General features: G+C 41.9%; 1 protein-coding gene across 1 annotated transcript in view; it reads left to right on the top strand.

Moving 5' to 3' along the window:
* The window catches only part of LOC110523598 (astrotactin-2-like), a 430,658-nt gene that overhangs the window by 47,602 nt on the left and 360,442 nt on the right, over positions 1–22,614 (top strand). The window contains exon 2 of the mRNA XM_036977273.1: positions 9,289–9,476. Coding sequence (XP_036833168.1) covers positions 9,289–9,476 — 188 coding nt within the window. The remainder of the gene's footprint in view (positions 1–9,288; positions 9,477–22,614) is intronic.

Genomic DNA, 22,614 nt, shown 5'->3' with positions numbered 1-22,614 from the left:
ACCCAGGTGTCCCACACAAGTAGCCCAAATGTACCCAAGTGGCCAAATTGGTGAAGTTGTACATTTTGAATGGAATAATTATATACAAAATACCAAAATGGTATTCTAACACACCCCCCCCCCCCCCCCAAAATACTTATTTTCCACTTGTACAATTGGTGGCTGACTAAATATTTTCTTGCTCCGCTGTATATATAGAGTACAGGGAACATAAGGTTGAATATATTATTATAGACCTGCTAGATTTACTCATTTATATTATGACATTTCAGCTAGATCTAGTGTCTTTATTATATTACAACAGACCAGCTGTATCTACTGTCTCCATTCCACTTTGGCCATTGTTGTGGGCCTGCCCTTCCCTCAACAGCCTCAAATAGGCTATTTCATTTCACAAATAATATTTTATATTATTAATTTCAAACAACGGCATTAGCATGAGAAGAACTTAGCAGTCCAAAACGATGTCCTCTCCGTTCAAAAAATATTCCTCCATTAGGGAATCGCTAAATGAATCGTCCCCGATCAATTTCTTCTAAAATTGTGTGTACATCTGTATATCTAGACTTAGATTTAGCTTTCCCTGACTTAGTAGCCAACCTGACTGATCTATAAACAGCTGAATATACGCTTTACCAAAACAATGCTGTGCGTAACATGCGTTGCTCCTTCCGGTATGAATCGTCAATGGCGAATGAACCTCTTTACGCCGGAGTTTACTACATGGGTTGGTCTTCCAACACATAAACATTACATATTGCCATTTACCTCAGCTCATTGGCTATCTACCCAGCTAGATTTCAAGATGATCAGTGGTCATTGGGTTAAAATACAGTCAATCAACGAAACAGCGGTCTTATCATTGTGCACAATGATGTCATTACTTGTTGTCTTCAAATCGGTTTCTTTCAGTCAATACGTCCCGCGAAATGACCCATCAGGTTTGGTTGTGTTACAAACAAACCAGTTGATTGCAATGAAAAAAGGAAAAGTCACGTTTTGTGTGTGTATTTACCTCAAATGTGTCGTCGAAAATGGAATGAGACGGAAGTCACGACACAAGCGGTTCACAAAATGTTTCGTGTTAGGCTATAAAAATTGATTTTATCAAACAAAAGACCATTCATTGTGTAACAATGAGCATTGGGATTGCAAACAGAGGAAGATCGTCAAAGGTAAACAATTTATTTTATTGCAGTTTGTGATTTTGTTACGCCTGTGCTGGTTGAAATAGTTGTTTTTTATGGGGATCTATCGCATTCTTTCGCAGTAAATCCTTTTTTTAAATCTGACAACGCAGTTGGATTAGCAAGATTCTAGGCTTTCAAAACCTGTGAGACACTTGTATTTTCATGAATGTTTAATATGACTATTTATGTAGCGATCACCGTATGTTGTCGAATTTCATCCCGCTAATGGGTTCTGTGCGAGGTTAAATACAAATTAGAATATTAACACTACGCTTTAACTTGCAACAAAAACGACTTTCTGACTAAATTTGATTTTTATAATATCTGAAAATGTAGCTAAACTCTTACCCGAAAACATGGATGAACACTTCACTGCAGATTGGAACCATTTAACTCTGTTTTGTTTGTAGCTACCTCTTGTTTGGCCAGCTTTGTGTCAAGTCACTCCGGTTTACACTGCACTGCGTACGTGTGCGTACGTGTGCGTACGTGTGCGTACGTGTGCGTGCTCTTTGTTTCTCTTAAGTGTGTTTTGCTTCTCTGGAGGTGAAGGGCACATACCGTAATATCCTGTTTTGGACAGGCAGGTTCTTACACCTTTTCTGTTGCCCCCTTGGGGTGCCATATGCTCCTCACTCTCTCTGTGAAGTGGGAAGCATATGCTCCCATGCTGATGAATCATCTTACACAGTAGCTATCAGTAACACCGCTTACATGTGTCTGGCTTCTACTGTACACAACAGATTCTGTCCATCTTGCAGTATCGGCACTAAGTCCTCCTGCTCACTAGGGAGTACACTACACCATCCCTGCTAATGGATTTCATCCTCTACGAGATCAGAACAGAAAGAGACATTTGACCAAGGTCTCATTGGGGAGGGCCCAGAACAATGGATATGTCAATCTCAATGTGTGTATGATTACCCCCCGGCTTCACTCTTTAGCAGGGGGTTGACGGCAGGCACGGGAGAGCAGGAGATGGTGCAATCAGTTGGAGAATGGCCCCTTTAATAGGATTGGACTGTTTAAAAAAAGTATATGTACTCTGTAGATAAGGGGAATGTTTATCCAGTTAATGTGTCACTTTAAATACATTAGGCCCTTTTTGGCTTGCTGCCTCCCTAATCCCAAATAGCATGAGACAAACCATTTATAGATCCGCACATAAATTAGAGTGGCATTGTTTTGGATAATGACACTAATTTCCCTTGTAAGAATAGGGTTTTTGGCCGAAACCAAATTATATTATGACTCAATTGCATATTAAATCTCATAATGTGGGGGGCACTTTGGGTTTTACAGCGTTGTTAAGGTGTGGTGGCTTATTATTAGATGTAAAACAGAGGTGACCTTGGGCTGCTGGGCTAGTGGCAGAGCGATGGGCTCGGAGGAGTGTGTGTGTTCACTATAGAGGAGAGAGATACATAGGGCTCAATGCAGCACAGCAGCAGCGGTTGATAGCAGGCCACGATTAGTTTACTCTATGTTCTCTGTCACAACAAACTCCCAAAGATGAGTCAGTTCTACCATAAACCAAACACTCATCCTGCTCTCTAATTCATGGGCGTCTATGCACTTGTCTACATCTACGTTCTAATGAATGGGAAATGATCATCAAGAACCCAGGATCTGTTGTGGTTTCTAGCCTATCAAAAAACATGTGGATATGTTGTATTTGTGTGAGTATATGATCATAAATGTGTTTTCCCTTGTCCAGTTTTACACAAAAGGCCATAATCTTGAGTTCATCTTTACGTTTACCTCTATAAGGTCTTTCTCTACCCCTGTTATCTTGGTTGTCATAAAGCACCTATATTATAGTATAAGTCAGATAGGTTCACTCCATGAGGGACCATTTTAAGTAGTGTCTGAAATGTGATTGGTTTTTACTGGAGCTGGTGGGCACTGCCCTGGCTAGCTGCTGGCTCTGTGATTGAGCACAGTTTGAGTTGGCGTGGGAGTAGGAGTGGGCGCCGGGGTACAGATGGACCTTCAGTCCCACTGGCTCGGCTGATTGTTAACACCTGATTCTCACCGGACCCTTCCCTAGACCCTGGTAGAATCAAATTATCCCACGTGACCTACTTTTTTTTCTATTTAAAGTGATTGCTGTCCGTTGTACCGCAATAGCGAGACGCGCAAAATACATTCTATGGCATTGGACAGATACATTTCAGCGTGAATATGTCTTGGTGGAATCACACTGTCGGTGTTCCTGCAGTAATTTAGCAGTGCATTGCTAAGATGATTAGGGTTGGGTGGCTTTAAAAATGCATCTGTGGAGATGTCAGATGGTGATGGCGTCCGGGTGGTACAGAGGTCAGGACCAGGTCATCCACTAGAAAGTGATGAGTCGTCAGAATTGGATACCGCTGTGCTGACTGTCTAAAGACAGCTGTCACAGCAGAAGGAGCCTTCAAAGACCCCTAGGACAGGGAGAGACACCTGGTGACAGACCTTTTTATCCAGGAGACAGACGATACTATTGACTGTCTTTGTGCAATGGCCATGTCATATGTCCATGTCATATAAGGGAATATGACCACGTCATATCAGATCATTTTATGGTATATTGTAACAGTTCTGATTACATTTGCCTGTGATGTAGATTTAAAAACTCCGGAACTTTGGCGACTACTAAGTATTTTTTTAAACCTCCTGCTTTGGGATGGATGTGTCAATGTGTAGTTCATACATGGATAATCTATGAACAGAATTACTGTTTTACCTCAATTAGCCATGAAATCCCTAGTTTGAAAGCGACTGTTTTTCTGTAAGCTGTGCCATTTTCCATACATTTTCTCCCACGTGGGCCAGCACCCTAACAATTCAAGTTCCAGCCATTGAGCTGTAGCCCCTCGCCATTTGAGTGTGTCAGCTAGCAAGATGCACACACAGCAGAGCGAAAGAGAGCGCAATGACGAGGTGTACATATCTCCACATATGTGACGACGTATGCAATTTTCGGGGCCATTTATGGCTCGTGCGAGCTACTTTCAGAACTTCTAGCCAAAAAGTATACAAATGTACTAGAGAATCTTTATTGTGCACATATTAAATTATTGCTTTTTCAATGAGCTTACTTTATCACAATACAATAACATCAGGCCCGTTATTATATAACCTCCATGAATCTTTGTATTTGTTGCTTGTCTCGATGACTCTTAATTAATGATGACTCGCCATGTTTGACTTTAATGACACTGACATGCCAGTTGTAGGCCTTAGGCAGGACCTGAACATGACATTGATGGCCTCCCTCATCTCTATTGTCTTTCTCTCTCTCTCTCTCGCTCGCTTTCTCACCCTCGCCCTCCCTGGGTAACATTATTAGCTGTTCAGTCCTGGCTGGGATGATATGATTTCTCTCTTCACATAGATGGCATGGTAGATTATCTAATGGCCTGGTCCTGCGGTGACTCATTGTGGAGAAATATTCCGCCAATCGAGCCCTGCTGCTCCACCCTCATTAACAATAAGTCCTTTGTCACAGACACACAGTGTTAGGGATCCCTACGTTATGACCCGACTGTGCCAAGGCACCAGCGGAAATTAGCATATTACAATGCCTTGAAAAATGCGCCTTACTTCTCCTCACGATACATTTTTTATTGTTTGCATTTTTAATGACCTTTACGCCCATGAATGCCAACTATTTAATTAGGGAGCATAATAAGATGTCTGGGTGACATTAAGTTGCTAAGTGTTTCATTTCAATGGGAAGCAGCCTTTCGGTAATGCCGTATTTGCCTAAATACCCAATATCTCACGTTAACTTGTTTGGAAATGGTAATTGGTACATTCTTTACAGGCATTAGCATTTTCTGAATGGGAGACTTGACATCCCTCCATTTGGTGACTGACTAATCAAATGTACTTCTACGAGCTCATTCATTTCCCCCTAATATGTGGGGAAGTTTTCTTGTGTTAGGCTTTACTCTAAATACTCTGTTTCAAATGTGAGGCCATTCAGAGTGGACATTATCGAGGTCAAAGCCTAAACACAGTGAGATGTGTTTGATATGTGTAATGAATTTAGTAATAGCCTCTGACAGTACTGATGAGGCACTGACTGTCACCGTCTTCTATCCTCTGCATTTGAAGCTGATATATTTAGATTCATCTCAAAGGTTATGGAAGTCTATCATTGTCCTCGCTTATGAATTATTAAATGTACAGCTGCCCGTAATATTGTGACAGGCATGGCAGGCTGAGGCTCTAGGCTAGGCGGCAGCGTTATCGGAAGGCTTGCTGGCTGGCTTGCCATGCCACATGGGCAATGACAAGCCGCAAAGTGCCTTTAGGGTGCCAACTTTCATCAGGGTAAGCGGGGATGACACGGCCTTGTTACTGAACTGACAAACTGTCACAGTGCTGTCAGTCCACACAGTTACTGACTACATGCAGCTATGATCACCTTTAAATTGATGAGAACGACCTTTGGGGAGAGTGTGTGTGTGTGTGTGTGTGTGTGTGTGTGTGTGTGTGTGTGTGTGTGTGTGTGTGTGTGTGTGTGTGTGTGTGTGTGTGTGTGTGTGTGTGTGTGTGTGTGTGTGTGTGTGTGTGTGTGTGTCAGAGAGAGAGAGCTCACAAACATATGCTAGTTTTTGTTTCTCTCACTCCCATTTGTATATGTGTGCATCTGTCTTGTCTGTGTGTGTTTAGAACCACGACCTTTCTGCTTTACAACAATAGTATTTCATTACAGCCTGTGGGCTACTGCTATTCATTTTTCTAAAGAGATAGATGAATAGTCCTTATTACTTACAATTCCTTAACACACATTCTTCAGAATCCACCTCGGCTACATGACACCCAATCCTCACTTAGTTGCTGTCACTGTTTTTACTGTAGAATGAAATGAAAGTTGAAATTTCAATTGCATTAAGCAAGCTAAAGGTCAGGCCTATGTTTAATAACCAACATAGTTCAACATCAAAACAAAGGCCAGCCAGCTGACAAACTGAATGCTGTGATCAAGGATATTTAATTTTAGCCCAGAATAGAGTAAATTATGTAAAGTTAGCAGACATGAGGACACAGTCACATACTATTTTAGCTATGTAGGGCACAGTATTTGTATTTATTAGAGATCCCCATTAGGTATCCCCATTAGCTGCTGCCGAGGCATCAGGGATTAGTTCAATTGGATGCTACATTTGAAAATGATCTTAAATTAAACTCAGTTTAAAATAATACATGTGTATTTATCCATTCCCCTTCATAATTAAATCTTGCACGTTGATTTTAGATCAATTTAATCTCTCCAAAATGCCCAACATAGATCACTAACACGTGCGGAAAATGGAAATGAATACCTGAAATACAATATTATACAGTCACTGCAGCTCTGCCGAGACTGGGGAATGGGTCCTGCGTGTGGAGACACTTTGGGTACACAGTGCTGGTAATAAGTGTTATGCTGACAGCAAGTGTTCAGTAGATTTCACTCAGGGACATCTGGGCTACCTTCCGATGCCTCGGCCAAGATTAACAGGGTTTGATCAAGGATTTGGGCTAGCTCCAAACAATCCCGTCCCCCTCTGTGCTGCGAGCTGAATGAGATCACGAGTTAAAGTGGAAAAAGGCCATGGAGTAACTCAGTTTTAGTCTGTTTTCGGTTTGTCTCATGAATAACCAATGGCTTTGACTGTAACCTTCGTACCTATTTGTACCTTGGTTGCTGTTGACGTGATAAGGCATTCGTCACACTCATGAGGTCTTGAGAAGGTTGTTCTCGTGGTTGAACCTTTTGTCATTCTATTTGTGTCAAATCAGCCACGCTTCTCCCCTGCTCTCAGTGGCTTGTGGGTACAATGGCACGCCTCAGGGTAGACGTTCCATCCCTGATGCCCTTGCTGGGAGCGTACATGCTTCAACAACATCTTTCCACACACAGGTGTGCAAACACACACACACACACACACAAGCCAGTGTGTCGTTATTGGCGAAAAGACCTGCGGCTGTACCTCTGTATCCTGTGAACGTCTGGATGTTTGCCCAATAACAACACTCATAGCATTTTGTGACGTTCCCCAGAAAGAAAGCATTATATTGTTGCTCAAACAGAAAGGAGGTGATGTTTAAGGAAGGGTTCTGAAAGACACTCATGGGAGAGTCCACTGAAAGCTGACTAGCAACAACAACTAGAACCTAAATGACACCCACCATGAGCGCCCACTACATTTTCCCAAGAAGAGGCATACAAAAGAAAGTCCACATAAGGCTCTAAAGTCAGCAAGTGATTGGCAGCCAAAGTGTCTCTCTTATATCTGTCCCCCTCTATTGGTTTAAAATGGCCACCTCTAATGAGTGCCACCTCATTTTTAGACCTGGACACAGGAGCACATCCTCTGTCAAGGTCAATAGCCCAATCTCCAAATATGACAAGCTGCAGATAACACACAGTGATGTTCTTTTAGATGAGTGCTTGACATTTCACAGCCTACACATTTTGATCCTACGACAGTACAGTCAGCAGAACTGGTACCACACTGTCCTTTTATGATAAGGAAAGATGCTGAAAGCTTACTTTTTGAAAGGTTTTTGAAAAGCTTTTCACCTGATTGTCCCATGAGGAGCCTAGCCTATAACTTTTGTCCTATCATCATCCACTGTGGATTGTACTGCTGCTGTAGTGTTCTTGGTAGATCATGCTTTCTTTGTTAATAAAGTTCACTTCACCAAAGAAGTGAGGTTATACATTCAAAAGAAATTGTAAACAACTTGTCTAGAAATTTGTCTGTGTCGAAGTCCAGACCGGTGGTGTCAGCCTTCCTTATCATACTGTACCATATCAAGTGACTCTGCTTCTCTCCCGATCTTTAAAGCCCTGTGGTGCTCCTGATGTATTGTATGTGTGTGCCCTGTACTGGAGCGGCTGTGACGAGGGCAGCTCACAGAGCAATCCTCTCCTGCTGTGTCCACTGACCCCAGAGTCAGTAGGTTAATGACCAGCGCCACTGAATACCATCCCTCATACTGTACCTGCCACTAGCCTGGGAGCAGCTCCGTCCCCCTGTCCCTGACCTTGTCACCCACCCCTGACAAATACTGTATCAAGCACATAGCTCCCAGAGACTGTCTCGGTACCCAGCGACCGCGGAGCCCCAGTTGTCGATAGCGTCACAGTCCTGTGCTTTGATCCCTATCTGGCCAGCTTGGTTATTTTCGTGCCTGCTTTATTTCTCTCCCATCAATTTGCCCTCTGAGTCCGATCTCACCCGCCTTCGTTTACATTTTTCAAGGTTGCGCCTTTTCTTTTTCCTTTTTTAACTGATCCACTTCCCCTCTGGTGTCGTAGCTCTTTATGTTAATGCAGATGGCCTGTTCGCGCTAATGTATTCATTAGGTTTACAGGACTGTTGATGATTTGTGGAGATAGCGAGAGGACGAAGCACAGCGATGCAGCGTTCTCTCAACTGCTATTGACAATAAAATTGAATCCTAGGTGACAGATAGCGAACAGAATGGCATACCCATTGTCTTATCCCCATTAGTTACTACGCTACTGATTTTAAGTCTGCTCATACAAACAGGGAGTGTGCAAGCAATGGTCTAAGCTATCCACCATGATGATTCATGTTGTTTGTTAGGCCCGCAACGTTTTACTGACCTAGAGGTTTTGATCAATCAATTCTGGATTAACGGCAGATTTTTTAACTTATTGGTTGGGAAGCAGTCATCATTATACAGATATCATGTAAACTGCTTGGAAATTAAATTCCCAAATACCTCTCTACCTATTTGACACAGTGTAGGATTGCACAGAAATGTAGCCTTATCCCTCCTAAGAGTGTCTGTTGATACAGCTAGCTCTACGGAGCAGCCAAGTCTTGACCTTAAGAGAGAGCAAGCACTTCACTAGAATGTTAATGCAAACTTATCACAGACTTCAGTCACCCCTGAACTTTCCGTTAAATTTCCCCAAATGCTCATGTGCCTCTTTCAGACACAGATAAACATGCACACATGCACGCATCCACACACATACCGATGCAAACATACACACACCCACAAAATAAATTGTGTTAATTGTTAAAAGTGTCAATTGTTTAAGGTTGTCACAAAATCTCTTTCTTTCTCTTCCTATCTGTAGAGATGTCAGGTTTGGGGGCAGACATCTCTCAGGTGCATTGGAAGCAGCAGTGGCTGGAGAACGGAACGCTGTATTTCCACGTGTCCATGAGCACCTCTGAGCAACTGATACAGACAACCGTGCCCACGGCCCAGGAGCCTGCTCACGTCCTGCACGAACACATGCACCTGCTGCACATCTCTGTTATGGTAAGAAACACACACTCTTACCCCCTCTTGACCCCGCAACACCCCATCCTCATATCTCGCCACATCCTCTCTTTCTCTCTCTTACCACCTCTTCACCACTCTCTCATTTTTCTTTGCCTCTTGACTCACTGTCCTCAGGTGAACTGCTGTATCATGTGTCTCATCCATCCGTGCTGTCCAATGCACTGATATGCTTTAGTCTGCAAATCTCTCACCCACCCTCAGTGTGTTCCTCTGCTGACTAGCACAGCACTGTTCTGGGGCATAAACATCAGCAGGCTCTACTGATATCACTCTACTGAGTGATGAGCCAGAGGTTATACCAGGTCAGCTGGTTGTGTGATCTAAAGGGGGTTCAGACTCAGAGCAGACCTTATTTCATGCTTTCAGTCACCGCTCTTGGTTTTCTTTTGATACTCCTACTGTGACTTGATGTGAATGGCGGCATGTGTGTCTGTGTGTAATCTCATCATCTGTGAAATGGGGGAAGGATATTGAATAGTAAGGAAGGGGGAGGAAGTACACTACATGGCCAAAGGTATGTGGACAACCCTTCAAATGAGTGGATTCGGCTAGTTCAGCCACACCAATTGCTGACAGGTGTATGAAACCGAGCACACAGCCATGCAATCTCCATAGCCAACATTGGCAGTAGAATGGCCCATACTGAAGAGCTCAGTGACTTTCAATGTGGCACCGTCATAGGATGCTACCTTTCCAACAAGTCAGTTTGTCAAATTTCTGCGCTGCTAGAGCTGCCCGGGTCAACTGTAAGTGCTGTTACTGTGAAGTGGAAGTGTCTAGGAGCAGCAACGGCTCAGCCGCAAAGTGGTAGGCCACACAAGCTCACAGCGCGTAGCGCATAAACTTTGTCTGTCCTTGGTTGCAACACTCACTACCGAGTTCCAAACTGCCCCTGGAAGCAAGGATGTCTCCTGGCTCTTTGAGTGAGCATCATTAAGTGTAATTCTGTCAGCTCTGTGGCAGGTTCAAGTCGGAGTACTCTATTCTTTTGGCATTGAGCTGTCTATTTCTCACTCTCTCCATTCCTCCTCCATTTAGTCTCTCCATCACAGGCCTCCCTCAGCCTGCTGTGGACATCACCGTCTCTGTCAGGGAGAGGCAGATCTCAATACTGACACATATGCGGGAAAGACATCTTATTGACATGGAACTCTGCATTGATCGTGCAGTTTATTCTGATTTGTGTTGATCGTCCATATTGTTGGAATTGAAATGCTTTTGTTGTTTGTGTTAATATAACATTTTTGTGTAAATTACATTGAGATTGTGTGTTCTGGAGTTCTTCCACACTTAATCAATGGCAGAAATATAGATCTATATAATTGACAAACCAATATACCCTCAATGTTACTCTTTCAGTTCTGCACTTTTTGCTGTCTATATACTATGTTAGATAGAGTTCCAAAAGAAACATTGACGCAGGGAATGCTTATGTCCTTGCAACTTGTGCATGATTCCAATCAGTCAATGTGAAAGATGGGATTGTGAAATACGGTTAAAACGTATGTAATACAATATAATAAAGATAATGCTTTCAAACTTAAATTCTTAGTAACTTCCCGGATTAATGTGTATGTTTAAGGGTCAGATCTTCCCCAGTCTCATGTGTCTTTATTCAAGGACACTGGGTTCACATTAAGCATCATATCACCTTAAATAATGTGCGGTATGGAGCTCACAAGGGCACATTTCCTGCCCCAGGGGATGCGTTACTTTCAGCAGACCTTCAGGGTTTTATAACAACTGTCCTTCACAAATCTTTCATTTCTACTTACCGTACCTGTTAATGGAAGACTAGCGTTTTATACAATAGCAGTGAAGGGCAGTGATTTGAGATCTTTAGACGGTAGAAACTTTGCCTTCTGTTCAACTTAGTTGCAAAGTGAAGTTTCCTAGCGCATACCTTTTAATCCCTGACAAGTTAAATATGCAGTTTCGTGCGCTAAATAAAAACACAATTACTCTTGTTTTCAAAGTAAACTTTTACACTACAGTGATCATAGCTAATATTTGTATATCCCTACTACAAAATACAAAAATTGAAGCTGCTTTCAAGAAGCTTCGGGCGTCGCATTAAACTCACTTCAGGAACAAGGACATGCTGTCATTCTTCCTCTCTAATTGGCTGGCTTGTCAATCATGTCGAACTAGGGAAGGCACGCCAGGATAATGATAATTTTATAGGTTTCACTTAGACCTTCGCTGTGTCTCAGATGATAGGCTGCTGCCAGCTGTACGAGCTAGAGATTCAGATAATGAGCTTCCTCTTACTCATAAGTAAATAAGGGATTTAAATACAGGTTGTTAAAATTACGGACACGAGGGCCAAAAGGTAAATGTTGTGTTATTCAATGAAGAAAAAGTAGAGTCGGATCATGGGTCTCAACCATGTGGCCCTGTGGCCATTAGCTGCTCAGAATGTGATTTAATTTGGCTCCCACCTGTGCTTCCACCACCAACTTCTCTCATTAGCCTCTCTTAACTTTTCTAGTTATTTGGAAAGATTTGATTAGGGAAAAGGGTACATGACACATGCATAAATTACGCCTTGAGAGAAATGGCCCCTCAGGAAAAATGTATTTATACCTTTAAATTGGTATGCAGTATAGAAATGTGGTCAAGATGGCCATGTTTTCCTTTGCTCTATGTTGACTGCTCACTGGCATATTTAAAACCATTGACTATTAATTCAAGGAATGTTTTCTGCCGTTACCAAGAATTGTCCTTGTGCTATGAGGCTGGTCAACCAGGATCAGTCAGACATAGAGCCCCTAGCTTGATCAGTCCTGACTCAGACCCCCCGTCATGACCTCCCACGCCTCAGTCACCCCCCGTCTGGCCTGGTCCGAGCCCGTCTGGTTGTATGGGGGAACATTAGCATGCGCCAGCACTCGTCTGCTCCCTTTACATAAGCGTTTACAGCAGCTTCGCTCCCTGCATGGCTAATGTTGTGTTTGTTCCAGCAGCCTTGCCTGGAGGGCTTTATGGGACGCCATTGATTTTTGCTCTCATCCTCGAAGTCGAGTTATCAAACACTCGCATTAAAGGTACCACACTGAATGTAGTGGTGGTCGGCTAGGCTTTTGTTTTTCACTCCTCTTTGGGTGGTTACCTTGGGGCGTTTGCTGACAGGTGTTAAGATAACGCTGACCTATAATTATAAAGCCTGAATAAGCCCATTGGAAATCAGCCCACTACTGTGTTATTAACATGTAATAATAGCTTTGGAAGCACCTTGGTAGGTTTAACATAGGGACTGAGAAGAGGATGGCTTGCTTTGCACTCCCTTGTCATTACCATTGATCCATGCCGTTTACCAGTAATTGGGCATTATGTGTAAACACAGTTGCTCTGGTGGCCTTCATACTTCTATTATTGTGGAAAGGCTGTGGGGAGATCATTTGAAAACATTGAAGAGCAGCTATTTCCAAGCTATAATTTTTGGCTCTCAAAAAGAGAAGGAACTGGAAGGAGAGGAAACAAAAGCCTACTTTAGAATGTTTTCCCTCCCATCTGACAGAGCCATTCATGCACACATAGGAATTAAATGGAATCGATAGTGATGAATCAGTTTCTGACAGATCTTTTTACATTCCCCTCGGAGCGCGGGAAGGAAGTGTGGTGCGTGGAATTATTAACACCTAGCGCTAACCACTTTGCCGCCACAAAAGAGTCGCAGTGGCTGTTTGATCAGGCATGCGAGATGTACTGCGCCGTGCATTAAACAAAACCACCCGGCGAGGGAGAGCGCGCGCGAGAGAGAGAGAGAGCACTGTTCCGTTCCGGCCAGAACAGAATCCATTCATGATGTAGGAATCTTGAGCTAAGACTGTGGGGAATATAAGGATATGAGGACTAGGTATGTAGATCTGTTTCTGGCATAGTAAGGATCCTCTTGTCTAGTTTCAAAAATAAATCAACTATTTGTTGTCAGCCATAGTGGTGGTAGGGCGGACATTTCTTACATAAATGACACGTTTCGGTTCATTTGGAGGACAGGTGGTATACTGAATGGGACACAATTCCAGCGTTATGGATGTGACATTTGCACACAAAATGAGAAGCAAAATGTCTCACAGAAGTGACTTATCAAGCATAAATGAAAATGTTATTGTGTATATTTATAGAACCCTTTATAGGGGAAGTGTTGACACATAATTACAAAATTCTAAGTCATACTACTTTGAAGTAACGGAATAACAACAACTTGCGTTTTGGATGTGACGTAAATGGACAGACATTTTTGGGAGAGCAGACACATATGCAAAAGTCTGTGAATCTCAAAGTTTTAGGGTAAAATATTAATTAAAGCCAATTTGAAAGTAAAGCTTGGCTAATAAACTAAAACAACAATGAAGAAAATATACAAATTGTAATATATATGTTAGAGGAAAATGTACCGTTATGGCTGTGACATTCTCTGTTAAGGACCTTATGACACTAAAAAATGATTGGTGAAGAAATCTTTAAAATATAAACAAACTTCATCATGATACTTTTGTTGTCATCTGAAAATGCTGTGCACCCCAAAGAACAAAGAAATCACCAGTACCTTGAATAATTATTGTTTAGGCAATCAAAGTGCACTCATTGTCCCATCTTAATCAAACATAAATGCACAAATGTACAAAAAATGCATTTACAATTCTTTATTTGAAAATCTATATTTTTTATTGCAAATTAGAGTGTTGCATACCTGAACAATTACATAAATATTTGCGCTTTCAATTACAGCCATGAGTCTTCTTGGGTATGACGCTACAAGCTTGGCACACCTGTATTTGGGGAGTTTCTCCCATTCTTCTCTGCAGATCCTCTCAAGCTCTTGTCAGGTTGGATGGGGAGCATCGCTGCACAGCTATTTTCAGGTCTCTCCAGAGATGTTCGATCAGGTTCCAGTCCAGGCTCTGGCTGGGCCTATCAAGGACATTCAGGAACTTGTCCCGAAGCCACTCCTGCGTTGTCTTGGCTGTGTCCTTAGGTTTGTTGTCCTGTTGGAAGGTGAACGCTCTGGAGCAGGTTTTCATCAAGGATCTCTGTACTTTGCTCCATACATTTTTTCCTCGATCCTGGGGTGTCTCCCAGTCCCTGCTGCTGAAAAACATCCCCACAGCATGACGCTGCCACCACCGTGCTTCACCGTAGAGATGGTGCCAGGTTTCCTCCAGACTTGACACTTGGCGTTCAGGCCAAAGAGTTCAATATTGGTTTCATCAGACCAAAGAATATTGTTTCTCATGGTCTGAGAGTCCTTTAGGTGTCTTTTGGCAAACTCCAAGCAGGCTGTCATGTGCCTTTTACTGAGGAGTGGCTTCCTTCTGGCCACTACCATAAAGGCCTGATTGGTGAAGTGCTGCAGAGATGGTTGTCCTTCTGGAAGGTTCTCCCATCTCCACCGAGGAACTCTAGAGCTCTGTCAGAATGACCATCGACGCCTTGGTCACCTCCCTGACCAAGGTCCTTCTCCCCTGATTGCTCAGTTTGGCCGGGCAGACAGCTCTAGGAAGAGTCGTGGTGGTTCCAAACTTCTTCCATTTAAGAATGATGGAGGCCACTGTGTTCTTGGGGACCTTCAATGCAGCAGAAATGTTTTGGTACCTTTCCCCAGATCTGTGGCTCGACACAATCATGTCTCTGAGCTCTACGGACAATTCCTTCGACCTCATGGTTTGGTTTTTGCTCTGACATGCACTGCCAACTGTGGGACCTTATATAGACAGGTGTGTGCATTTACATATCATGTTTAATCAATTGAATTTACCACAGGTGTACTCCAATCAAGTTGGATTAGGATTAGCAATGGAAACAGGATGTACTAGAGCTCAATTTCAACTCTCATAGCAAAGGGACTGAATACTTATGTAAATAAGGTGTTTCTGTTTGTTATTTTTTTTTACATTTGCAAGCATTTATAATAACCTTTTTTCACTTTCTCATTATGGGGAAATGTGTGTAGATTGATGAGGCAAAACATTTATTTAATACATTTTAGAATAAGGCTCTAACATAACTGTCAAGGCTTCTATAAGTAGTAGGTGGAGGAGTCAGGCGCAGAGAGCAGGGTAGTTCAAAAGATGTGGATCGGTCACGCCACACACACAATGGTGCGTAAAGACCCAGTCCAAACAAACAGGACGAAACTGATCGGAAAAATGAATACCACAAAATAATCACACACCATAAACAGAAAAACAAGCCCGCACAACAGCCGGCGGGCCTACTGGGTTTAAATAGCCCAAAACCAAAACCTAAACACGAAACAGGTGCAACTAATCAGACACAACTAAATGAAACAGAAAAGGGGATCGGTGGCAGCTAGTAGGCCGGCGACAACGACCGCCCGAACAGGAAGAGGCGGGATTCGTGACAGTAACAAAATATGGAAAAAAGGAAAGGGTCTGAATACTTTCTGAATGCACTGTACCTCTAACCCAAGACTCAGAGATTCATACACCCATTTCATTTCATTTTTAGCTTGCTGGACTCATTCCTCACTCATCCCTTATCATCTCTACTATATCTACTATACATTTCTTCGTTTTCATTACATGAAATGCTAAAAAAAAAGAAATTTCATTGAATTATAACCTACCAGTGGCACAGGGTTTGCACTTTCGTAGACATTTCATGACAGATCGTAAATCACCTCAGGCTTGACTGCTGCAATTCACAAGCATGTGCAGGGCAGACTACATAGATACAGACCAGTATCAAATCAAATCAAAGTTTATTTGTCAGGTGTGCCAAATACAGCAGGTGAAGACCTTACAGTGAAATGCTTACTTACAGGCTTTAACCAACAGTGCAAAAAAAATTATTAGGTGAACAATAGGTAAGTAAAGAAATATAAATCACAGTAAAAAGACAGTGAAAAATAACCAGCGAGGCTATATACAGTAGCGAGGCTATAACAGTAGCGGCTATAACTCTGGCCGATACCCGTACTTACTCAAGGAAGTCAACAAACTCCGCATGACCGGTGTAAGTTGCTTGTGGATTTTTAAGACCTTTATTATGTCATGTGATCACAAGCAATGCTCCAGTTAGCAGAACAATGCATGATTGCAGTTCATATGAGAACTTGAGTACACCCGAAATAGATCACACACACAGATAAAGATTGCCCGCTAGCTTGTTTGCTAACATAAACACACTTCAGAAGCAGTAGGAAGGGCATTAACATTTTGTCATGATTTCGTTATGCAGTGATACTGACTAGTGAGTCACTGATCATGTTATGAACCGTCCGTAATGGTCACATCTGTTAAACTTAGAACGAGTACTGTTGAAAGTTAGCTTGCACATAATGTTTGCATACAATCATACTCGAAACGCGTCCACAGTAACAACCTTTCCTCAAAAACATTATGGATGTGACACTGCCTGTCCAAATCAGCATTCTCTCTTCACTAGATTTGTATAATTCCATACATATAGTTTCCTTCCGACTTGGTCAGAAACATGTATCAGAACAAGTTCTGTGAGCCAATGCCAAATGCTATGAAATCTGGTTGAGTGAAAATACTTATTTTAAGACTTTGTATCCTGTTTTGTAGTAACAATAACATTCAATTTGACAAATAAAAAGGCCAGATGTAGTCTTTACTTCAAAATACACACATTCAAGGTGAATATGAAAGTAGTTTAATTAGTAGAAATAAGCTATTTCTTTTTTCGTGCTCAAGTTGACCATACTGTGGAATTGCTAAATAACGGCTAGCAGTACCGAGTCAATGTACAGTGGTATGAGGTAGTTAAGGTAATTGAGGTAATGCAGTATGTACATGTGGGTAGGGGTAAAAGTGACTAGATCTTGGCATGAGTGCTGGGTGTACATACAGTATCTTCCAAAGCAGAAATCGAAAAGGCATCCATTTGTATACTATAAATATGGATATGTGTGAAATGCTACCCTTTAGACAAGCACTGCAGACTATTATTCACTTCTCTTTTAGAACCATGAACCTCATGACATTTTCACACCACTCCGTCCATTCCTAGGCTCATTCATTCATATTACGTTTACTGTGTAAAGGTATAGGAATAGTATCCTTATCATCACTCTCCTGCAGGATATGCGTAGAGGAAAAGAGCACCACCCTACATGCTAGGAACCACCACTTTATAATTAACCAGTCAGTGGTGATCGATGGTCAGAGAGTGGAGGGTCACTAAGGCACACAGAGCTCACAGGTCCCTACACACACAGTGTCCGCCCATAATTGCGGCTTTACCGAAACAAGCTGACATAATGGGCAGGGACACATTAGGGGCAGGGACACATTCAGTTATTGTTCTGTTTTAATTGTTCCATGTTTAATTGTTCCCGGCCACCTTTCGGTTCCTTTCATTTTACAAATGTGCATGGTATCGTGTCCTGAATACCAAATCAATCAATTAAACGGGCACAGTAGCCAGCAGCTGAAAGGGACCGGGGTGTAAAGTTCTAGAATGAAGTGTTATTAGGAAAGTGATTTACTCAGAAGAGATAATTGTCCTTTAGACCTATGCCTAAAATTACTCTTCATCTCACTGAATTATACTGACCAAAAATATAAATGCAACATGCAGCAATTCCAAAGATTTTACCGAGTTACAGTTCGTATAAGGAAATCAGTCATTTGATATGAATTCATTAGGCCCTAATCTATGGATTTCACATGACTGTGAATACTGATATGCATCTATTGGTCACAAGTACCTTAAAAAAAGGTAGGGGTGTGGATCAGAAAACCTGTCAGTATCTGGTGTGACCACCATTTCCCTCATGCAGCGCGACACATCTCCTTGTTGTCCCACTCCTCTTCGATGGCTGTGCGAAGTTGCATGATATTGGCGGAAACTGGAACACGCTGTCGTAAATATCAATCCAAAGCTCAATGGATAAAATGTCTGGTGAGTATGTAGGCCATGGAAGAACTGGGACATTTTCAGCTTCCAGGAATTGTGTACAGATCCTTGCTACATGGGGCCGTGCATTATCATGTTGAAACATGAGGTGATGGGTCTCAGGATCTCGTCACGATATCTCTGCATTCAAATTGTTATCAATAAAATGCTGTCTGTTCGTGGTCCGTAGCTTATGCCTACCCATACCATACCCTCACCGCCACTATGGGGCACTCTGTTCACAACGCTGACATCAGCAAACCACTCACCCACACTGCACCATACAGAAGTGAAGATCCCACTGAAGACTGTTACGACGCAGGTCAAGACCCTGGTGAGGACATTATGCATACATATGAGCTTCCCTGAGAAGATTTCTGACAGTTTGGGCAGACGTACTGCCAAATTATCTCAAACAAAGTTGGAGGCGGCTTATGATAGAGGAATTAACATTGAATGATCTGTCAACCGCTCTGGTGGACATTTCTGTAGACAGCATGCTAATTGTATACTCCCTCAACACTTGAGACATCTGTGGCATTATGTTGTGTGGCAAAATGGCACATTTTAGAGTGGCTGTTTATTGTCCCCCAGCACAAGGTGCACCTGTGTAATTATCATGCTGTTTAATCAGCTTCTTGATATGCCACACCTGTCAAGTGGATGGATTATCTTGGCAAAGGAGAAATGCTCACTAACAGGGATGTAAACACATTTGTGCATAACATTTGAGAGAAATAAGATTTTTGTGCATGTGGAACATTTCTGAGATCTTTTTTTTTTTTTGGATCACAAAACATTGGACCAACACTTTATATGTTGTGCTTATATATTTGTTCAGTGACATTCTAAATTGGGTGGTTCTGTGGTAAGACATTTGTCACTAAATTACTTGTTAGCATTTGTATTATAGATGGATATGATTATGGCGGCCATCTTGTGTTTTCATTTTAGGGTTTGTCTTTAATTCAGGAGCATCAAGGCAACTATATCAGTCATTGAAGTTGGAATGGTATCAATACTGCAGCCAATGACAAGCTGTTGTGTGCCATTGGTCAGAGTGCGAGCCAATGGTGGCGAGCTCAAGTTTGGCAGTCAATAAAGGCATTACTTGCTTCCACACTTTTGTTTACACCCTGGTAGTGTTTGATTACAGGCTTTGCTTGGGCCTTGACAGGAACAGATGACAAGGACTGAAGGATTTATTGTTGTGGAATAGAGAGAAAGGAGAGAACTAGCAGTCAGCCACTGAATTAGACGGAGATATTTAAATTACAATATGCCAAATAAACACATTAGTCCACTGTGGCAGTGCCTTCCGTTCATGCAGCACAATATTGACAGTATCTGAGCTCGCTTGCAGCCAAAGCAGCATTTTTTTTGTCACAGTCAAAATTGTTATGTCCATTCCTATTCCCTTTGGCGTCTCTCTTGGACAGATTCAAATTACACTGCTTAATAAGAAACTACTCTCTCTTTCTATCACACACTCTCTGTCTCTATCTCTCTCTCTCCTCACTTGAAATGATGAGCAAAGGTAAAGGAATGAATATTCCCCTGACATCATTACAGGGAATATCCAGCGGTGGTATTTCAGCAGACACCATGATAGCTTCACTAACATTAGCCTATCAAATGTCAAGCTCGTATAAGCCTATGGGGAGATTATATTCAGCTAGCTAATCTCAGTGCTGGGAGGGAAGAAAAGGGCTGATCTCACTTCCAAAGACGAATGGAGGTTCCTCACAACACATCCATTAAGCCATGTCAGCAGCAATGCCTTTATTGCCGTTTAAACAAGTTAAACGAGTTTTTCTCTCCTCTGGGACATACAAGCATTTATCACTCGCATCCTGTGATAAATACATAGCAAACAATTGTGGTTTAAGTTTCCCCTTGGCTATTTACAACTGTTGTAAAGTGATGTGTTCAAAACTCCGTAGATCATTGGGTACATAACACATAAGGTGAGGTCCGGAATTATTGGATCTCTTGATAAAGATAGTATTTTTTTCCCTAAAATAAATAATACAAATACTGAGCTATATTTTATGCAAAATATGTTTTTACAAAATAATGAATCTTTCCAGATCCTTGATGTCCTTCGTCTGCGCTTATCGACTGCCCTTTTCATTTCAAACCACTGGTTGTCAATGAGGTTCAAGTCTGAGATGGCCATTGCACAATGTTGATTTTGTGGTCAGTTTACCATTTCTTTGTGCTTAAGGTTATTGTATTGCTGAAATATTCACTTGAGGCCACGTTTCAGCCTCCTTGCAGAGGCAACAAGGTTTTTGGCTAAAATGTTCTGGAAGTTAGGATAGCTAATGATGCCGTTTACCTTAACAAGAGTCCCAGGACAAGTGGAAGCAAAATAGCCCCACAACATCAAAGATCTACCATAATATTTTACAGTAGAGATGAGGTATTTTCTGCATATGCATTGTTCTTTCAAACCCACCACTGGTATGCCTGGGCAGAGACCTCTATTTCAAAATCCGCAAACAAATGCTTAATTGACCACAAAATATAAAGTTTGCAATGGCCCGTCTCAGTCTCCGGACTTGAACCCCAGTGCTTTTATTTCTTCACTCCTAGATTACTGTAACTCTTTGTACAGTATACATGACTCAATCTACAGTTCATTGAAAATGCTGCAGCAAGACTTTTAACAGTGTCACGGCATTCAAGAGAAGAAGGTGAGGACCAAGGTGCAGCGGGGTACGTGTTCATAATGAATTTATTAGCAACTGAACACTAAATACAAAAATGACAAAAATAATACCCGAAACAGTTCTGTCTGGTACAGATAAGAAACAGAAAACAACTACCCACAAAACCCATGTGAGCAAGAGCTAACTAGGTATGGTTCTCAATCAGAGGCAACGACAGACAGCTGTCCCTGATTGAGAACCATACCCGGCCAAACAGAATGCCCACCCTACTTACACCCTGGCCTAACCAAAATGGAGGATAAAAAGCCTCTCTATGGCCAGGGCGTGACAAACAGGCACCAGGAAATGTAACCATATCACACATAGTTTAGCTTATCTAAACTGGCTACCAGTCACTTTTAGAACAGATGGAAACATTTGAATGATCACATTTGCTTGGCTTGGTTTAGCCCCCTTCTATAGCGCCAGAGCTCCTCTGGCAGGGCACTGTTGACCATTCCAATTCTAGGTTGAAAACGAAAGGAGACCAGACATTTGCCTATAGGGACCCTATAATTGGGAATGGTCTGCCAGTTTCAGATCAGGTTTGCAGATACAGTGCCTCTTTTTAAATCCCTTCTGAAGACACACTTTTATAAAGATGCTCTTAATTGATGATTATATAATTCTCCTTCCTCCTGTATTTGTTTCTTTGTTAGTACTTATATTTTATGATGTGAAGCACTTTGTTACTTGTATTGAAAGGCTCTATACAAAAAGTTATTATTATTATTGAAGACCTGTGGTTTGAATTGGAGAGGACGGAAGTCCAGAAGTGCAGACGAAGGATATGAAGGATCTGGAAAGATTCTGTATAGTGGACTGTTCTAAGATCCAGTCCAATGTGTTCTCCAATCTCATAAAACATTTTAGAAAAAGGCTCAGTGTTGTTATCCTCGCAAAGGGACGGTGCTGGAGTATTGAAAACGGGTCAAAATTATTTTATCACCCATCTTTCTGAGATTTTTTTGTTTCTCTGAGCAATTGTATTAGTATAAAATAATATAATTTGTTGTTTTTTGCAAAGAATCTAGCTTAGTATTTGTATTATTTACAATAATATTTACAATAATATTTACAATAATTCCCGATCCCACTGTATGTATCATACAGAAGAGGCTAGATTGCATAAGCTGCTGAAGGTTTGTTTTCTTGAACAGTCTTTTAGTGTGCAAGGTAACAGAGTAAAATTCCCTTGCTGAAAAGCTGCCAAACTTTAACTGAAACACGTGTATGATTTGCAAGACAGACAAAATCTGAGTGTGAATATTTTTCCCATTTTAATGTTCAGAGTAAAAAATAAAGCAGTAGACATTCTGCTGAAATGGGAAGAGCTGAGTGTCACTTTTCCACCCGATCCACATAAATGTATCATCATTCTCCGTGCTGCCTGTCAGGGGTGATCAATGTTTAAAACGTTGCTAGCGTTTTTATGCTAGTGCCGCAACACAACAAAGTGTGGTTCATCTGTCTTGCACTGTGCTGAGCAACTTAGGCCGCCTCCGCGTTTC

Source organism: Oncorhynchus mykiss, chromosome 5 (genome assembly GCF_013265735.2).
Source record: "Oncorhynchus mykiss isolate Arlee chromosome 5, USDA_OmykA_1.1, whole genome shotgun sequence".
NCBI lineage: Eukaryota > Metazoa > Chordata > Actinopteri > Salmoniformes > Salmonidae > Oncorhynchus > Oncorhynchus mykiss.
The sequence above is the reverse complement of the archived record's forward strand: the minus strand, read 5'-3'. Positions and strand labels throughout refer to the sequence as shown.